The 15250-nt window shown below is 43.3% G+C and overlaps 1 protein-coding gene across 1 annotated transcript in view; it reads right to left on the minus strand.

Annotated features, from left to right (window-relative positions):
• Positions 1-1506: 1506 nt before the first annotated feature.
• LOC134546322 (chitinase-3-like protein 1) overlaps positions 1507-15250 on the minus strand; it is a 167306-nt gene continuing 153562 nt past the window's right edge. Inside the window, exons 8-9 of the mRNA XM_063389065.1 lie at positions 2595-2723; positions 1507-1807 (exon numbers count right to left, since the gene is read on the minus strand). Of these exons, the coding sequence (XP_063245135.1) occupies positions 1586-1807; positions 2595-2723 (351 nt within the window). The 3' untranslated portion in view covers positions 1507-1585. The remainder of the gene's footprint in view (positions 1808-2594; positions 2724-15250) is intronic.

The raw sequence follows: 15250 nt of genomic DNA on the forward strand, positions 1-15250 counted from the left end.
CTAGGTTAGCGGATGCAGAAATCGAGAAACGCTAAATAACTTTAGTAATTTGCTTGTTTTTTTTTTGAACTTGTAGTAGTATAGAAATTAGGTAATAAAATTTATTTTGTAAAAGAACTGGTGGTGTTTTATTTATAGAACCTATTACTTTTGTGGTACTTATAATTAAATTAATTTTTTTTTGCATTGTTTATCAATCGAAGCAAGGACAGTAATCGATCAAATTAATCAGTATATTATTTGCATATTTATTTAATGACTTTGGAATTTCTCCCGAATTTCTAGCTAAATAATTACGAATTTCCAAGATGGCGGTCGTAACAGAAATTGCATTGTTATAAAATCCAATATGGCAGCCGTAACGAAAAGTGTAACGACATCATACTCAGCCAAGATGGTGGGCGTAACGAAACAAGCAACATTTATAGAATCCAAGATGGCAGGCATAACAAAAAGTGCAACGATATTTTAAAATATTTTTATTAAAATTTGATTAATAAAATTTTTCGTGAATTTTAGAATTTTTTTCATTAAAATCGGATAATAAATAAAGATTTTCAAGATGGCGGTCGTAACGATAATTGCAACAGTTACGTCTTAATACAAGATGGTGGTTCTGTCTCGAAAATGGCTGCCAAGTCAAAGGCCAAGGTTAAAGGTCAAGGTCACGGTCTTTCAAAATGGCCGCCGTGACGTCAGAGAGGTTGGTCATTGACCCGGCACCGGCACAACCCAGAACCCAGTTTCCGGACTGGCCAATATATACTACTTATAATTAAATTATTTTGTTAAATATTAAGTGTAATGAAAATAATGTAAGTTCCTGTCAAAACAACCCTGAGCCAGACACTCTCGGTTTCTGTTCGCGGCGAGTGCACGGGCGTCGTGTGTCTGAGGTCGGTCGCCAGCGCTAGGCATCGCGTCGTCAAACCTCCCTCCGCTCGATTGAAGTTAAATTTACATTCCCAATTTCTTTGACAAACGGCAGTATTCATGGGTGGAATTCAGAAGTTTGTGTGTGAGAAATGAAACCTTGTTCAGGACTCGGGTATTCTTTTTGCCAGATTGTGCAATGACCAGGCATTACGTCTGTGTTTCAGCCGGTTTTCATAACTGCTTAACGTAAAATTTCTTTAAATTATGTCCGTGACAACCGTGTCCGCACATGTCCGGCTAAAACGTTTGGTGATAACGCCTATAGGATGTGTTTCTGCGTTGCGTGATAAATATAATTTGTAACAGGTTACGCAAATTGATTCTCTTTGCATACATTATCTTGCCTAGGGTGAGCAGTTCAACGCTATGTCACGATACTAGGATTAGTTTGTTACAGTATTATAATTATAAATATTACTCTTATTTGCAGGCAAAATAATTAAGACATTTTTAATGTAGGTCTGATTTTTTCCACTACAGGTTGTCTTAGTAAAACGAAACACATTTTCATACATATTTTTTTATTTGTAAATAACAACCCATAGAGACTAAACAACTATCAATACAATGTTGTAATGAAGTAATATTTATTAATATAAGAAATACGTTTGTACGGCGTAAATTTATACGTGCAAAAACCACTGATCATTCATGCGTTATTGCTGGTTGCGTGAAGAGTATTGTTGCCCCAAGTTTCATGGTGGTCATAGAGGGAATGGCGGCGGTACTCGAGGTATCGGTCGTAGTGGATGACTCGGAGGATGTTGGTGAGGAGCGGGTACTTGATGTTGAAACAGCGCCCGGCGTAGTCGTCGGCGTTGAGAGCCCACACGCTGGCGCCGCCCAGGTGGCGTCCCACGGCGTACAGCGCCTGCGAGGAGTCATCAGTCTGTCATTTTGACTGGCTGGCCAAGGAGCCTGGGTCCCTACGGGGAATGATTGCTGACCAGTGGCCGGCTCTAGTAACTGAGTGATGCTTTCGCCAGGACTCCACAACGGGCGTGCGATGCGAATATGTAGCCTCTCCCGCTTACGGCAACCCACTCGTGATATGACACTGAATCCCAATAATCTAATATATATTCATTTATGTGCGGAATGTATTTCAGTGTATTAATTTCACGTCTGCAGTATATCCAGTTATTGGGGGTCCATATATCCGTTATCCGGTTAGTTCACAGTTATCATCATGCCAGCATAGACTTTATCTCAGTGGTCAACCTTCCAATAACGAGTGCCAATTGAGAAAATCTTAATAATAATCAGACCAATATGTATCCTGTATGATATTTTAGAAGCAACAATTTCATCTTACAATTCTTCTTTTTGAATATAATATTTTCTTTTTGAGCGAAAAAAAGGAAAATGCATCTCTCAAATATAGCATTTGGAAAATATATTTCATGAATCGAAATTCAATTGGCCGCGAGGAATTTGTTTAACTGCCACTCGTATGGTGGATTCTCCGTGCTAGCTTTATAATTATATAATTTTATCGTTTCTGTGGGAGGTGAGCGTGTCTACTATTGTATATGTTTTCCTTCACTACCAACAACTGCTGGACGCCATAACGTGCAATGTTGTTCGCAGAAAACCACTGGATATAGATTCACTTTCAGGAGCTTGGGCCAGTAGTTTAACTCGCGGCCAGCACTTACCTTCTCAGTTATCGACAGGCGATCCTCGTAGCCGATCCACCACTTGCCTTTCGTAGCACGTGGCACCAGGGCATACTCATCCCAGCTTACTGACCAATCGCAGACTTCATTTTTCAGCATCTGGCACATCTGTAGAAAAATGAACAAATTTACTTACAATTTATGTTTACCAGATTAAAATGTTTTAGTAGTATATAATAGGGGCTACTGGATCAGGGTTCAGGGTGTGGTGCCGGTGCCGGTGTCCACCATCTTGGATTCTGACGTCACGGCGGCCATCTTGAACGAGTGTAACGTGACAATGTGCATATCGTGACACTTTTTCGTGCGTGCAGCAGGCGTAACGGGACACAGCGTAACGGGACACAGCGTAACGGGACAAGTAGATCACGGCGGCCATTTTGGATCCGCCATCTTGGATCCGCCATTTTGGATGACGTCATTGTGTTCTAGAAAATTGCTGTGATGTGTTTTCCGCCATTTTGAATGATGACATCACCGTTGCAATTTTCGTTACGGTCGCCATCTTTAACTTTTTTTATTTATTATCCGATTTTAACGAATTTTTTTTCTGTTCCACTGGAGGCCGCCATCTTGGATACCGACGATTCTGTTTCTGTTGTTTGTTCCTAGATAGCGCCAGCGTCGCTCTTGATTTTTTTCTGTTCCACTGGGGGCCGCCATCTTGGATACCGTCGACTTTGTTTCTGTTGTTTGTTCCTAGATAGCACCAGCGTCGCTCTTGACTTTTTTCTGTTCCACTGAGGGCCGCCATCTTGGATACCGTCGACTTTGTTTCTGTTGTTTGTTCCTAGATAGCGCCAGCGTCGCTCTGTCTCATCACATAAGGTCGATGTTCCATTACCTACCATAGCTATTATGAACCTTATCGACATTTTAAATTTAATTTTTTATGAAAAATATATTGGAAACGCTGTGATTCGAACCATCGCAGCTCTGATCTCTAGGTTGGAAAACATACGCCTTTAACCGCTCGGCCATCGAGACATTTACCAGACCGAAGATTAAATAAGGTATATATAAAAATAACATGCATATTTGGACTTGTAATTTTTTTTAATTTAAAGTAATAATAGCACCACCTGTTCGAGACAGACCTACCATATTGTCATTTGGCCGCCATCTTGAAAATCCATAATTTTTATGCTAGAGATGCGGGAAAAAGTTCAAAATTCATTAAATAAATTGACAATAAATATAATGATTGATTATATCGATTCCCGTTTTTGGTTCGAAACCGTTGAGGGTAAAAACTAAAAAAAACATCAGATCCTTCCTCCACAGAAGCCACCTACAGACCGATCTACCGTCACCAATACCAAGGTTCATACATCATCAGCTGATATAACGTCACGGCGGCCATCTTGGATGGTTGTGACCTTGACCTTTGACCTTGACCTTGATATTTGACCTTGACCTTGAAATTTGACCTTGACCTTGAAATTTTACCCTGACCTTGAAATTTGACATGACCTTGAAATTTGACATGACCTTGAACTTTGACCTTGACCTTGAAATTTGCCTTTGAACATGAAATATGACCTTGACCTTGAAATTTGACCTTGACCTTGAAATTCGACCTTGACTTTGAAATTTGACCTTGACTTTGAAATTTGACCTTGAATTTGAAATTTGACCTTCACCTTGAAATTTGACCTTGACTTTGAAATTTGACCTTGAATTTGAAATTTAACCTTCACCTTGAAATTTGACCTTGACTTTGAAGTTTGACTTTGTCCTTGTCGACCATCATGGACCCGACATTTAATGTTCAGTAGATGCTACCAGGAGCTACCACCTTCTGGAGTACGTCATCTTGTGTGTGTACTCATATTATAGAGTACATTTCCATCTGGATAATTTCATTCTAACCCGCTACAGTGCAGTAAACATTTATTACCGAGGTGCCCCCCGCCATCTTGAAATTCGGACGCCATCTTGAAATCATGTAATAATGCAGCTAGAAAAGCGGGAAAAAATCCAAAATTCATCAAAAAAATCACTCATTAATTTACATATCGATTCGATCCGCTCCAGTCCTTGGTTAGATCCTCGATCGTTGCAATAATGTTTAATTTTATGAAAAAATAATAACTTCAATAAGCCACGTTCAACATTCTTAAAGAGACTTTAAAACCTCTACTACCATCATCCTATAAGCCATCAAGACCACCATATTGAAAATTCGTAATAATTAAACTAAAAATTCAGGAAAAAGTTAAAAATTCATTAAATAAATTTGCAAACAATATACTGATTAATTAGGTCGTCTAAGGTCCTTGGCACGATCCTGGACGAAGCTAAAATAAATTTAATTTAAATACCAGAAAAGCGTAAGGTTCGAGAAATAAAACACCACAAAGTCGTTTACAAACATAATATTTATTACACAATTTCTATCCTACTACAGAATCACTTGCGAAAGCCAGCAAACTTATAAACATTTAGCTTTGCATAGACGTGCAACGACTACTTCTTAGCTCCAAATGCTCCAGCAGCTCCAAATGCTCCAACAGCCTCCAAATGCACCAACAGCCTCCAAATGGCTCCAACAGCTCCAAATGCCCCAACTACCTTTTCTTTCAACAGCTCCAATGATATTGGGCCACAATGCTACGAGTCTAAGAGACTACGAGGCTACAAGGCTACGAGTCTAAAAGGATCTAGCTGGTTCCGAGTTAAACATGGCTGAGAGACTGCATGACTAAAAGACCGCATGGCTACGAAACTAAATGTCTATGAAGCTACATGGATACAAGTCTACTCGGCTCCAACACGCAATGTACACACAGTACACACAGGAAAACGTAATGTACACACAGGAAAACGAAAAGTACACACAGGAAAACGAAAAGTACAAACAGGAAAACGAAATGTACAAACAGGAAAACGAAATGTACACACAGGAAAACGAAATGTACAAACAGGAAAACGAAATGTACAAACAGGAAAACGAAATGTACAAACAGGAAAACGAAATGTACAAACAGGAAAACGAAATGTACAAACAGGAAAACGAAATGTACAAACAGGAAAACGAAATGTACACACAGGAAAACGGAATGTACACATAGGAAATCGGAACGTACACACAGTACACACAGGAAACGGAATGATCACACATACAGTAGCGGAAACACAGGCTTATTTGGAAATCAGGATACAAGAAATAAATCATACTTTTTTTAAATATAAATAATTCTTTTTATTTTTCATTAGTACACACATGACAGTTAATCAAATGATTATTGCATGTAGCCAGCGTTCCGAAGTTCTTACAGTATGGGCGATACTTCCACAATATGCAAGTAGTTTCCTCTACGAACAGATGCCACCATCAGTCTTAGCCGGTCAACCAATATTTTTGGATCTTTCCATGATGTGGAATCAATCTCTTCTGCCACCATCTTCATTGCTTGTTTATTATAAATATTATGATCTCTGGTGTCTTCCGTTTTAACACCATCCTCAGGGTTACTTTCATCATCTAGCCAGCGATCATCACAAGCTTGATCAGATTTATTTATTATAACACGACGTTTCCATCGCTTCGGTCTCAGGACACCACCACATTCTTCGATCTTGTCAGCTTTAGGTTCTGCATCACAGTCTATGCCTTTGTAAACAGCCTCAGAGTCACTGTAGCAATCACCGTAGAAGACAACGTCTTCACCCAGATTACTGCAAGAACTCAATATCGTTGATGTCGTAGTGTCTTCATCGCCTGTATGCTTCCATTTCAGGAGTCCACCATTTATACAAAGTATGGAGGATCTGCTAAATATAGGCTTGAATGTATTCTCACTTTTCACAGTGTTGATACCTTCATTAGTTTCAGTCTTCCCGATACCATCAACATCCTTCAATATTTGTTTCTCGTCACGATCGGCGTGCTAAGGCTTCCATCTTTTCTATATTCATAATATTATTTGTCTTTAAATCTCCGCGTCCGTGTCACTATCACAGATGTAAATCATCATCATAGCTGTCATCAATATTGTCATGAGCTGCATCAATATAACTCATTTTATGATATCGTTTCCACATTTCAGTTGTCAGTGATTTACCACAATCTATGATCTTGTGAGCTCCATTCTCATTTTCTGTAAAAGCCTATGAGTCCAGTTTTATTATTTAATCCTTCAACCCATCATCACAAACTCAATTAAATAATTGTAGTATATAGAAAAAAAATCATCAAAGTTCCTTTCATTTAATCTTGGGAACCGCATCATCCTTTTCCACCTATAGTGTAGTTTCTTGAGCCCAAGAGTCTTTCATTATATATACCATGCAGCCTTCTTCAAGAGATGTAGTATACCACCATTTCTACATACAAATTCATCCTATCATTAATTTGTTTACACATTAGAAAAACCTTCACGCTATTTTTACGTGTTTTATTAAATTACCACTTCGACTAAAATAATTACCACACATAGTAATTTCTACAAAGGACACTTTGTCCAAGACATTTTAACCATAATCTGTCTGAAAACAGCCATGTCCCATCTATATCACAAAGTAAACGAGGGTTAGTGGAGATAGGTCAAACAAGTGCTAGTCACTCATAGGGTAAGAACCATGTGTTCGATACCTATCTCAGTCAATGTAGCATCTATGTATTTTTATTACCTCATGTAGAAAAATATGTTCCAATGCATACGAATTTAAACTTATTCACGTACGACTAGTCAAAAGTACATAAATTCAAGCACGCCAACCGCAAAAAAAAATTCTCAATGATAGAGGCAGAGACTTCTCGATCGAGACACGCCTACCATCACCTGCAAATGAACATTGACCCCTCGCGCGGGAATTGCAAGCTTGCAGAATGCTGCGACACTCATATGTTTTGCTCAAGACATGCATACATCTCATCACTAGCCTTCCAACTCAGTACACGTAAAACTCCAGTGAAATCGTAATCCAGCATACGTAAAGTACTTGCTGGAACCACTTCAAAGTATACATCACCGAACCAGAGCATAAAATCAGCCTACGAATGTATATCTTGCTACCTACAAAAATAAATGTGTAGCACATATACGAGAGGAGTCGAACTTTACATACCATACTCAATACTCTGATAATTATAAGCGGCAAAATATTTTAAATCATGATCCCGGCTAGTATACATTTTTTTCGTGAACCCTAAATTCATGTTAGTAATCAGTACAAATGTGTGAGTAATTCGGACGAATAATCGCTTACCAAGTATCCAGAATCTTACTGTTACAGCCCAGCCAGTGCACCAGATTACTTCGAAGTGTACGCAATTGATTAACATTATTCAATTTTTTAATATCACCTCCGTAGTGTACACCAATATATGACAGGTTACGATTTAAGACCATAGATTTCCCACAAGTATGTTATGTTTATTTCGGGAGAGTAATAAATTATTATTTTAGAAATAATAAATCAAGTTCCAATCAGATTTGCTCTAATGTTGCGGTATTACCTGTACCAGCACTTTACCAAAACATCTCCCATAAAAATCTTAAGAATGCATATGGCATACTCAGACTGAAATAATTTTAGCAAAAAAAAAACTGTCTTCAGCATTATTGGTAAACAAAATAATACTCACAAACAAGACAAAACGGACATTACAAATCCGACCTAAATTACGTGCCACATGTAGTTTATTACATTAAGATAAACGATGTAGGTTAAGAAAAATTAATAAAAAAAATTCTTTAATTCAATAATTTATTTTAAATTGTACATGCATACACAATAAAATCTGAAACTGTATGTATATATATCGTATATATTTTCTCAGTCCTTGCAACATTCATTTCTATTAAAATAAATTATTATATTTCGTTTTAATAGTGACAAAATACAACTAATTCATACAGATCACGATACATCAGATCAGGAGTGTAACACCTTAGAGGACCAGAGATGATGCTAGAAACCTATCTTTACAAAATTTATAATGTTTTTTCAAGTAAAATTTTTGTGTATCCTGTATACCGCACTTCTCACACAGAAATTTTACACGGTCAAGATTTCTTCTGCAGCCATGCTTTTCATGGATGCGTGTACTTCGTAGTCGCTCAAATCGTTTACCACAGTAGCGGCACTGATACAGATATTCATCGCAATTATCATCGCTTCCTCGATGTTCAACTTGCAAATGAACTTTGCTTTTACAATGCCTAATCAAATTACTTTTGTTTGTGAAATGTACACCACATGGGGCACACGGAAATGTCACACGATTAGCGTTTCTTCTACAGACATGATTTTCATGTCTTCTTGCATGTTGACGGTATTTAAAACTTTTGTCACAGTAACAGCACCGATGTTCGTTAGTCGTTCTTGAATCACCAGTCATTGAAGTTTCCATCGAGGACGAAACGAAGTTCGTAGAGTTTTCCTGTGTAGCCAGCACCACCGGCATTAAAGTCTCTCCTGCTGACGGTATCACGACTGTTGAAGTCTCCTCTTGTGATGACGTCGTCGTCGTTGCCGACGGGATCTGCACCTTCTCCGCCATAGCTGACGTCAGGGTTCCCGTAGTCGATGGTACAACATCCATCATGTTCGTCGTTTTAGATGGTAAAGATGCCATCGAGTTCACAAGAACAGGTAATTACGCGTCTTATGCACCAGAAGAATCAAACTAGGTGATCCTTACACCGTCGTCGTCGCCAGTAACAAACTGAGCGACCTATTTTTTTTTTTTTCCTAACCTAAATTAAAACTAAGTGTGTTTGGGAGGGGTCCGGGTTAGGGACAGACTCTAAGTGCGTCTCAGGCCGAAGCCTATACGCTCTAATCATGCAGAAAAGGGAACATGCATCGTGTGCTAGGAGGGGGATTGGCCAGCCATGGCAGCGATTGGCGCCATGACTAACTCCCCTCACTGACTATTCTAGACTAAAACTAGATAAGTTGGGCCCAGGTAAAACCTGCATAGACACAGGGAAAACCCTGGGCACTTACATGCGGGATGCAAAATTTCATGCATTAATTACATGCGGGTTGGCTACGGGAATAGAAGGATGGCTCAGGAAGAAGAGTTGGAAGAGTAGAAAATATCTACTTAGCAAGGGCGGGCACTTGGACATTTTTGTCCGCATTTGGGTTTTTGGTCATGACTGGTTTTTAGGGGGCGACTTCGTCGTTTCCCCCAGGCTTCCAGCCAGCCAGGTGAGCTGAAAGAAAGAAAGGTACATCTTACAACTATGAGTTTATATGGCCGCAGCACCCAGGTTGCCCCAGTTACCACGGCCATGTATGCCCGACACATTGTGCTGCCAGCCTGGGCATGTCAATCATTGGCTAGTCCAATGTTGCTTATTTGCACCGCAGGACGTGGTCGGGCACATGGTCGGACACCTATTCTTCGATAGTGAGTCTACTCACTTAATAATTAAGAATAAACATTCCTATGAGAGTGGGGAATTTGTGTGTTGGTGTATTCATTAGGGCCCCGATGGGCCAAAAAATAATTAGGGCCCCGATGGGCCAAAAAATTCATTAGGGCCCCGCTGGGCCAAAAAGCATGTGTATCGCCGGGTGCGGGGGCGGGGGGGGGGGGGGATTTAATTCAATCACAATGTGCTGCCAGCCTGAGCATGTCAATCATTGGCTAGTCCAATGTTGCATATTTGCACTCCAGGACGTGGTCAGGCACATGTTTAGAATTTTATTACTTAATGCTAATATTAGGACTTAAAGTTATGTCTTAAGAAATTAAAATGCTTAATACTAAGTCTGAAGCTGCCAGAAATACGAGTGTAAAAACTGCGCGATTCTTAAGCAGAATTTTCTCGCCAGTCCGCAACCGCGCTGTTGGGGTCGGGCCTCGGCTGAGCGCAGGTGCGCTGTGATTGGCCGGAGCCTCCAGCCAATCACGGGCCACTACGGTGGTCGATGCGCCAGGATGGATTTCGGGCGTTTGTATTTTTGTGTTTCGTCGGGATCATAATTTCCGAGTGAGGAAATATGCGGATTTAAACTATTTACGCATTTATCGTAAAAAGTTTGTGTTGTACGAGTGTAAAAGTCTTGTAAAGTCTCTGACTCGGTTTCACGATGCAATGCTTCTACAGGGCAGTATCGTGGGGCGTCTGTGGCGATTCGAATGCACCTATTCTGAATCCGCTGCAGTTTTATTAGGTGTGTGGGGGCAGCTGTTGCCCAGACTGGGGCTGCATATGTAATTATTGGGCGTATTATTGCATTGTACAGCAGTAGGCCGGTTTTAACCTTGCTGCCGCATCGTCTACTCATTACTGGGTATAGTGCACTAATCCTAGCCTGCGCTTGCGCTCGCCTAGTGTCAATGTGATTGCGCCAGAGTAGTTTCCTATCCATGTGAACACCTAGATATTTCACTACATCCTTATGCGGTATTTGTTCGTCAAACAAACGTATTTGCGGCCTGTGTTCTACAGGCGGGAGATTTTTACGAGTAAATACAATAACCTCTGATTTCGTTGTATTTACTTTTATACGCCAAGTCGTGCACCATTGTTCGAACTCAGTGAGCGCGACTTGCAGTCTGTTGGTAGCTAGCTGGAGGTTGTGGGACCTGCTATACAGCACTGTGTCATCTGCATAACAGCCCAGCTTTACTAGTCGGTGTGCGGGGCGTGGCATGTCACTGACATATATATTAAAGAGTACAGGGCCTAAGATGCTTCCCTGCGGTACACCTGCTCTTATTTGTTTTATGTCTGATAGAGCTCCTTCAGTAGATACTCTAAAGGTTCTGTCTGTTAAATAGGACGCGACTAGTTTAATATAACAGTCTGGAAATCCTGTTTGGTAGAGTTTGTAGATTAGCCCCGCATGAAATACTCTGTCGAAGGCTTTCTCTACGTCTATAAACGTAGCGACTACATAATCCTGTATATTAAATGCGCTTGTGATTTCTTCTGTCAGGCGCACGAGCTGATGTACTGTCGAGTGTGTACTGCGAAAGCCGAACTGTTCATCCGGCAGTATGTTATTCTCGTGGATGTGTACATTAAGTCTGTGTAGTATAATACTCTCCACGACTTTAGACACAGTACTTAGCAGACTGATAGGTCTGTAATTCTGTGGCAGTGTTTTATTTTTACCTGGCTTGTGAAAGACTATAACTCTAGCCTCTTTCCATTGTGAGGGAAAAATGTTTAACCGAAACATTGCATTTATGCACTCGGCTAGATATTCGAGTGTTTCGTTCGGGAGTTGTTTGAGAACAACAGCCTGTATGCCGTCATTCCCGGGAGCTTTTCGCGGCTTCATTTTCTTGATAGCACGCTTTATTTCTTGTGCCTGTGTAAGTAAAGGCTCAGAGGTTGTGGGCAGTCGCAATTTAACACGGAGTTCGCGGTAAATTTGCGCCGTGAATATCCTGTCGCAGGGCTGCATGTTGGGCTGGAATGCTGCTTCCAGTGTGTCGGCGAAAGCTTGTGCCTTATCACAGGGCTGAAAAACTACACCATTGTTTGTTTCAAGGGGCGGGATTTTGTCCGATTTATTTAAAATCCGCTTCGTCATTGTCCAGGCACTTCCGTCCTGGGTGTCGAGTCGCGCGATTTTAGTTTCCCACTGGCTGCCTCGCCAGAGTGAGATTTCATCTGAAATGATTGTTTGTAGTTCGTTTATTCGGCGTTTCGTCTCTTGTGTACGACGCCGTGTGTATTCACGCCGCAGTCGATTTTTTTGTGAAATCAAGCTGCGGATGTATTCTGGCAGCTCGTCGTGTGCTAACCTAACCTCCTTTTCTGGGATGCACTGGCTAATACCATCCTGGATTTTTTCTGTTAGTTCTAATATCGCGGAGTTTAAATTATCGCTGTTTTCAATAGTTATTTCGGCCGCGTCGGGGAGATTTACTGCTAAATAGTTTTTAAATTGTTGCCAGTCCGCGTTTTTATAGTCCCTGATTTTTCGTGGCTGGTTGGAGTCTATATTTACGTCATAAAATTTTAAATGGACAGGGAAATGATCCGATGACATGTCGTGTACAACCTCGAGTTCGAATCCCGTGTTGACACGTTTGTTCAGGGCGATATCTAAAATATCAGGCATGTCGTTCAGTCGACCAGAGTCATGCGTGGGCTCTGAGGGAGCGTGTACAGTGTAGTTTTTGTTGAGTTGGTGAGTGTAGAGTAGTCTGCCGTTCGCTGTAGCGCGCCTGCAGTTCCACTCTATGTGTTTTGCATTTATATCGCCTACAGCAAGGAAGCTCGGGGCCGCTCCATATAAAGTATCCAGGTCTGCCTCGCTGAGGGACCTGCCTGGTGGGGCGTACATTGCAATTAATTTAATTTGTTGCCGATTTATGTTTAAATTAATTCCTATAGCCTCCAGTTGTTGGAAATCCGGGAGCTGGCAGGCAGTGTGTTGTACACTAGTGTGTACAGCAAGGGCTACTCCGCCGCCTCGTGCGTCTCGATCACGCCTATAAATGACATAATTTAATATTGTCAGCCTGTCTGTCGGAGTCAGATGCGTTTCGTTTATCGCAGCTATTTTTATTTTATATTTATCCAGGTGGTTAATAAATTCCGGTAGTTTATTTTTAATGCCGCGTGCATTCCAGAAGAGGAGGGAATGTAACTTAAGACTAGTGGCTGCGTGTGTACTGCAATTTGGTGCCGAATTATTGTAGGTCATCGACGACGACCCCAGCAAGCGCACACACGCAATCCATGGTGGCACGTATTTTGTCGGCCATGGATTTGGACGTGTCTAGCCAGATGACTAGAAGCTGGCACAGAGGGCCGATGGCACTCTGCAGTTGGGCGTTGCCTATGATGGCCTCGTGGGAGTGGATGACCGCCTGGATGTCCGCGAGCTGCGGTGCCTGGGCGCTGGTGGACGGTGTCTGCTGGGCAGTTGGCAGCTCTGGTGCTGCATCGACTGCCATTGCTGCCACGGGTGCGGCCTGCGGCTGGGTGGGGGCTGGCGTTCTCTTCGCCGGTGTGGGAGCTGGCTTGGTGGCTGTCAGCTTGTCCTGGGCGGGCTGTCGGGGCCTGTCCTGGGTGGGGCGCGGGGGCTTTCCTTGGCCATTTTTGTGGCCCGTGGGGTTCTTCTTGAACCCCTTCTTCCTCTGCCACGGGTTGTTGGCAAGCACTGGGTAGTCCAGTTCATTGTGGCTGGGCTCCCAGTGCTGCTGCAGGGGCGCAAACCGGCTCCCGCTGGCCTGCGCCAGGTAGTCGCCGAAGCACGGCGGCGGTGGGCCCCAGGGGTTGTGTCTTGGGGGGGCGTGATGTCCCTGCGGTGTCTGCTGTTGAGGCTGGGGCTGGTTGGTGGCGCGCGTGTTGTCGCGCATGTCGCGGCGGGACTGCAGCTCCCGCTTCTTTCGTTCTTGGGGGGGAAGGTGCCTCCGTGTCTCCTTCTTGTACGCACTGCACCCCTTGAAATTGGCGCAGTGCGGTTCCTCGCAGTGAGCACACTTTTTGTGCTCCTGCTGGCCCCCGTGCGGGCATTCGGTGGCGCAGTGCGGGCCACTGCACCATCTGCAGACTGGTGCCGCACTGCAGCCTTTGCCCACGTGGTTAAAACGTTGGCAGTTGCTGCGCTGCGCAGGGCCCTTCGGTCGCCTGTAGTCGTCCACGCGAATCCGCATTCCAGCGAATTCGCGCAGAGCCTGTATGGTCGCTGAGTCGCACGACTGCGGCACCTCAATGACGAGGGCGTCGCACTTCTCCCGCCTCCGCCTGTTCTCCAGGAACCAGTGGTTCTGGACGGGTAGGTTCAGTGCGGCGAACTCCTCTTGTAGGAAGTCCGTTGGTGTGTGACGGTGTACGCCGCGTAGTACGAATTTTTTCGGTACTTCGTGCTGTTGCAGAAGCACCGAATGCTGCGCACCAATGGCCTGAAGGGCGTTGATCGCGCGCGTGTAGTCCGCGATGGTGGCGGTGTGGACCATGATTTCGTCCTTCCCGCGGTTTGTGCAGGTGAAGCGCTCGGTGAGGGCGTTCTTGAGTGTATGGTACACTCGCGGGTATTGGTGCCCCTGGTCAAGGAACACGTAGAGTGGCTTGACGCGAGGGGCCTTGGGCGCTGCCGCAGGTGGCTGTTGGTTGGGAGGGGGGGGGGGGGGCCCGCCTGGTCGGTTGAGGAAGAGGCCGCCATCTCGTGGTGCGACCTCTTCGCCTTTTTCGTGGCGACTGTTGCCAGTCGCCATCGGTTGCATCCTCCTGAGGGGAGGGCATTGAGTCGTCCATCTCTGTCATACTAAGTCCGTGCCTCACACTCTTGCGCACCCACTGACCGTCCCCCGGGGCTAAGTTAGCCGGGTTCAGGCTAGGCTGTAGGGGATCTAACTCCCCGGGTGTCACAGAGCTCGTTGGTCGTCAATAACTTTATACTTAACCTTTACAGCACAACTGTAATCGCCTGTGCGCACTAGGCACACAGGCACCTTTCAAGAACGTCTGCTGCCAGCCGTGATAGCACCGAGAAGTGCTATCAACAACTGCACAAGCAAGACCGCTGGAGCTGCTCCGGGACACGTCCGTCCTCTACCAAGGCGCAGCTGGAACTCCTCCTGAGCGACCTGCTGTCTAGGACTCGCTTATATACATGCACCGGTTGGAATAATACGCTAGTCAAATCAAGAACCATTTACTATAATACTCGAGTCAATACATCATCCAATGTTATTACTAAAA

The sequence above is a fragment of the Bacillus rossius genome, chromosome 1 (genome assembly GCF_032445375.1).
Source record: "Bacillus rossius redtenbacheri isolate Brsri chromosome 1, Brsri_v3, whole genome shotgun sequence".
Classification (NCBI taxonomy): Eukaryota; Metazoa; Arthropoda; class Insecta; order Phasmatodea; family Bacillidae; genus Bacillus; species Bacillus rossius.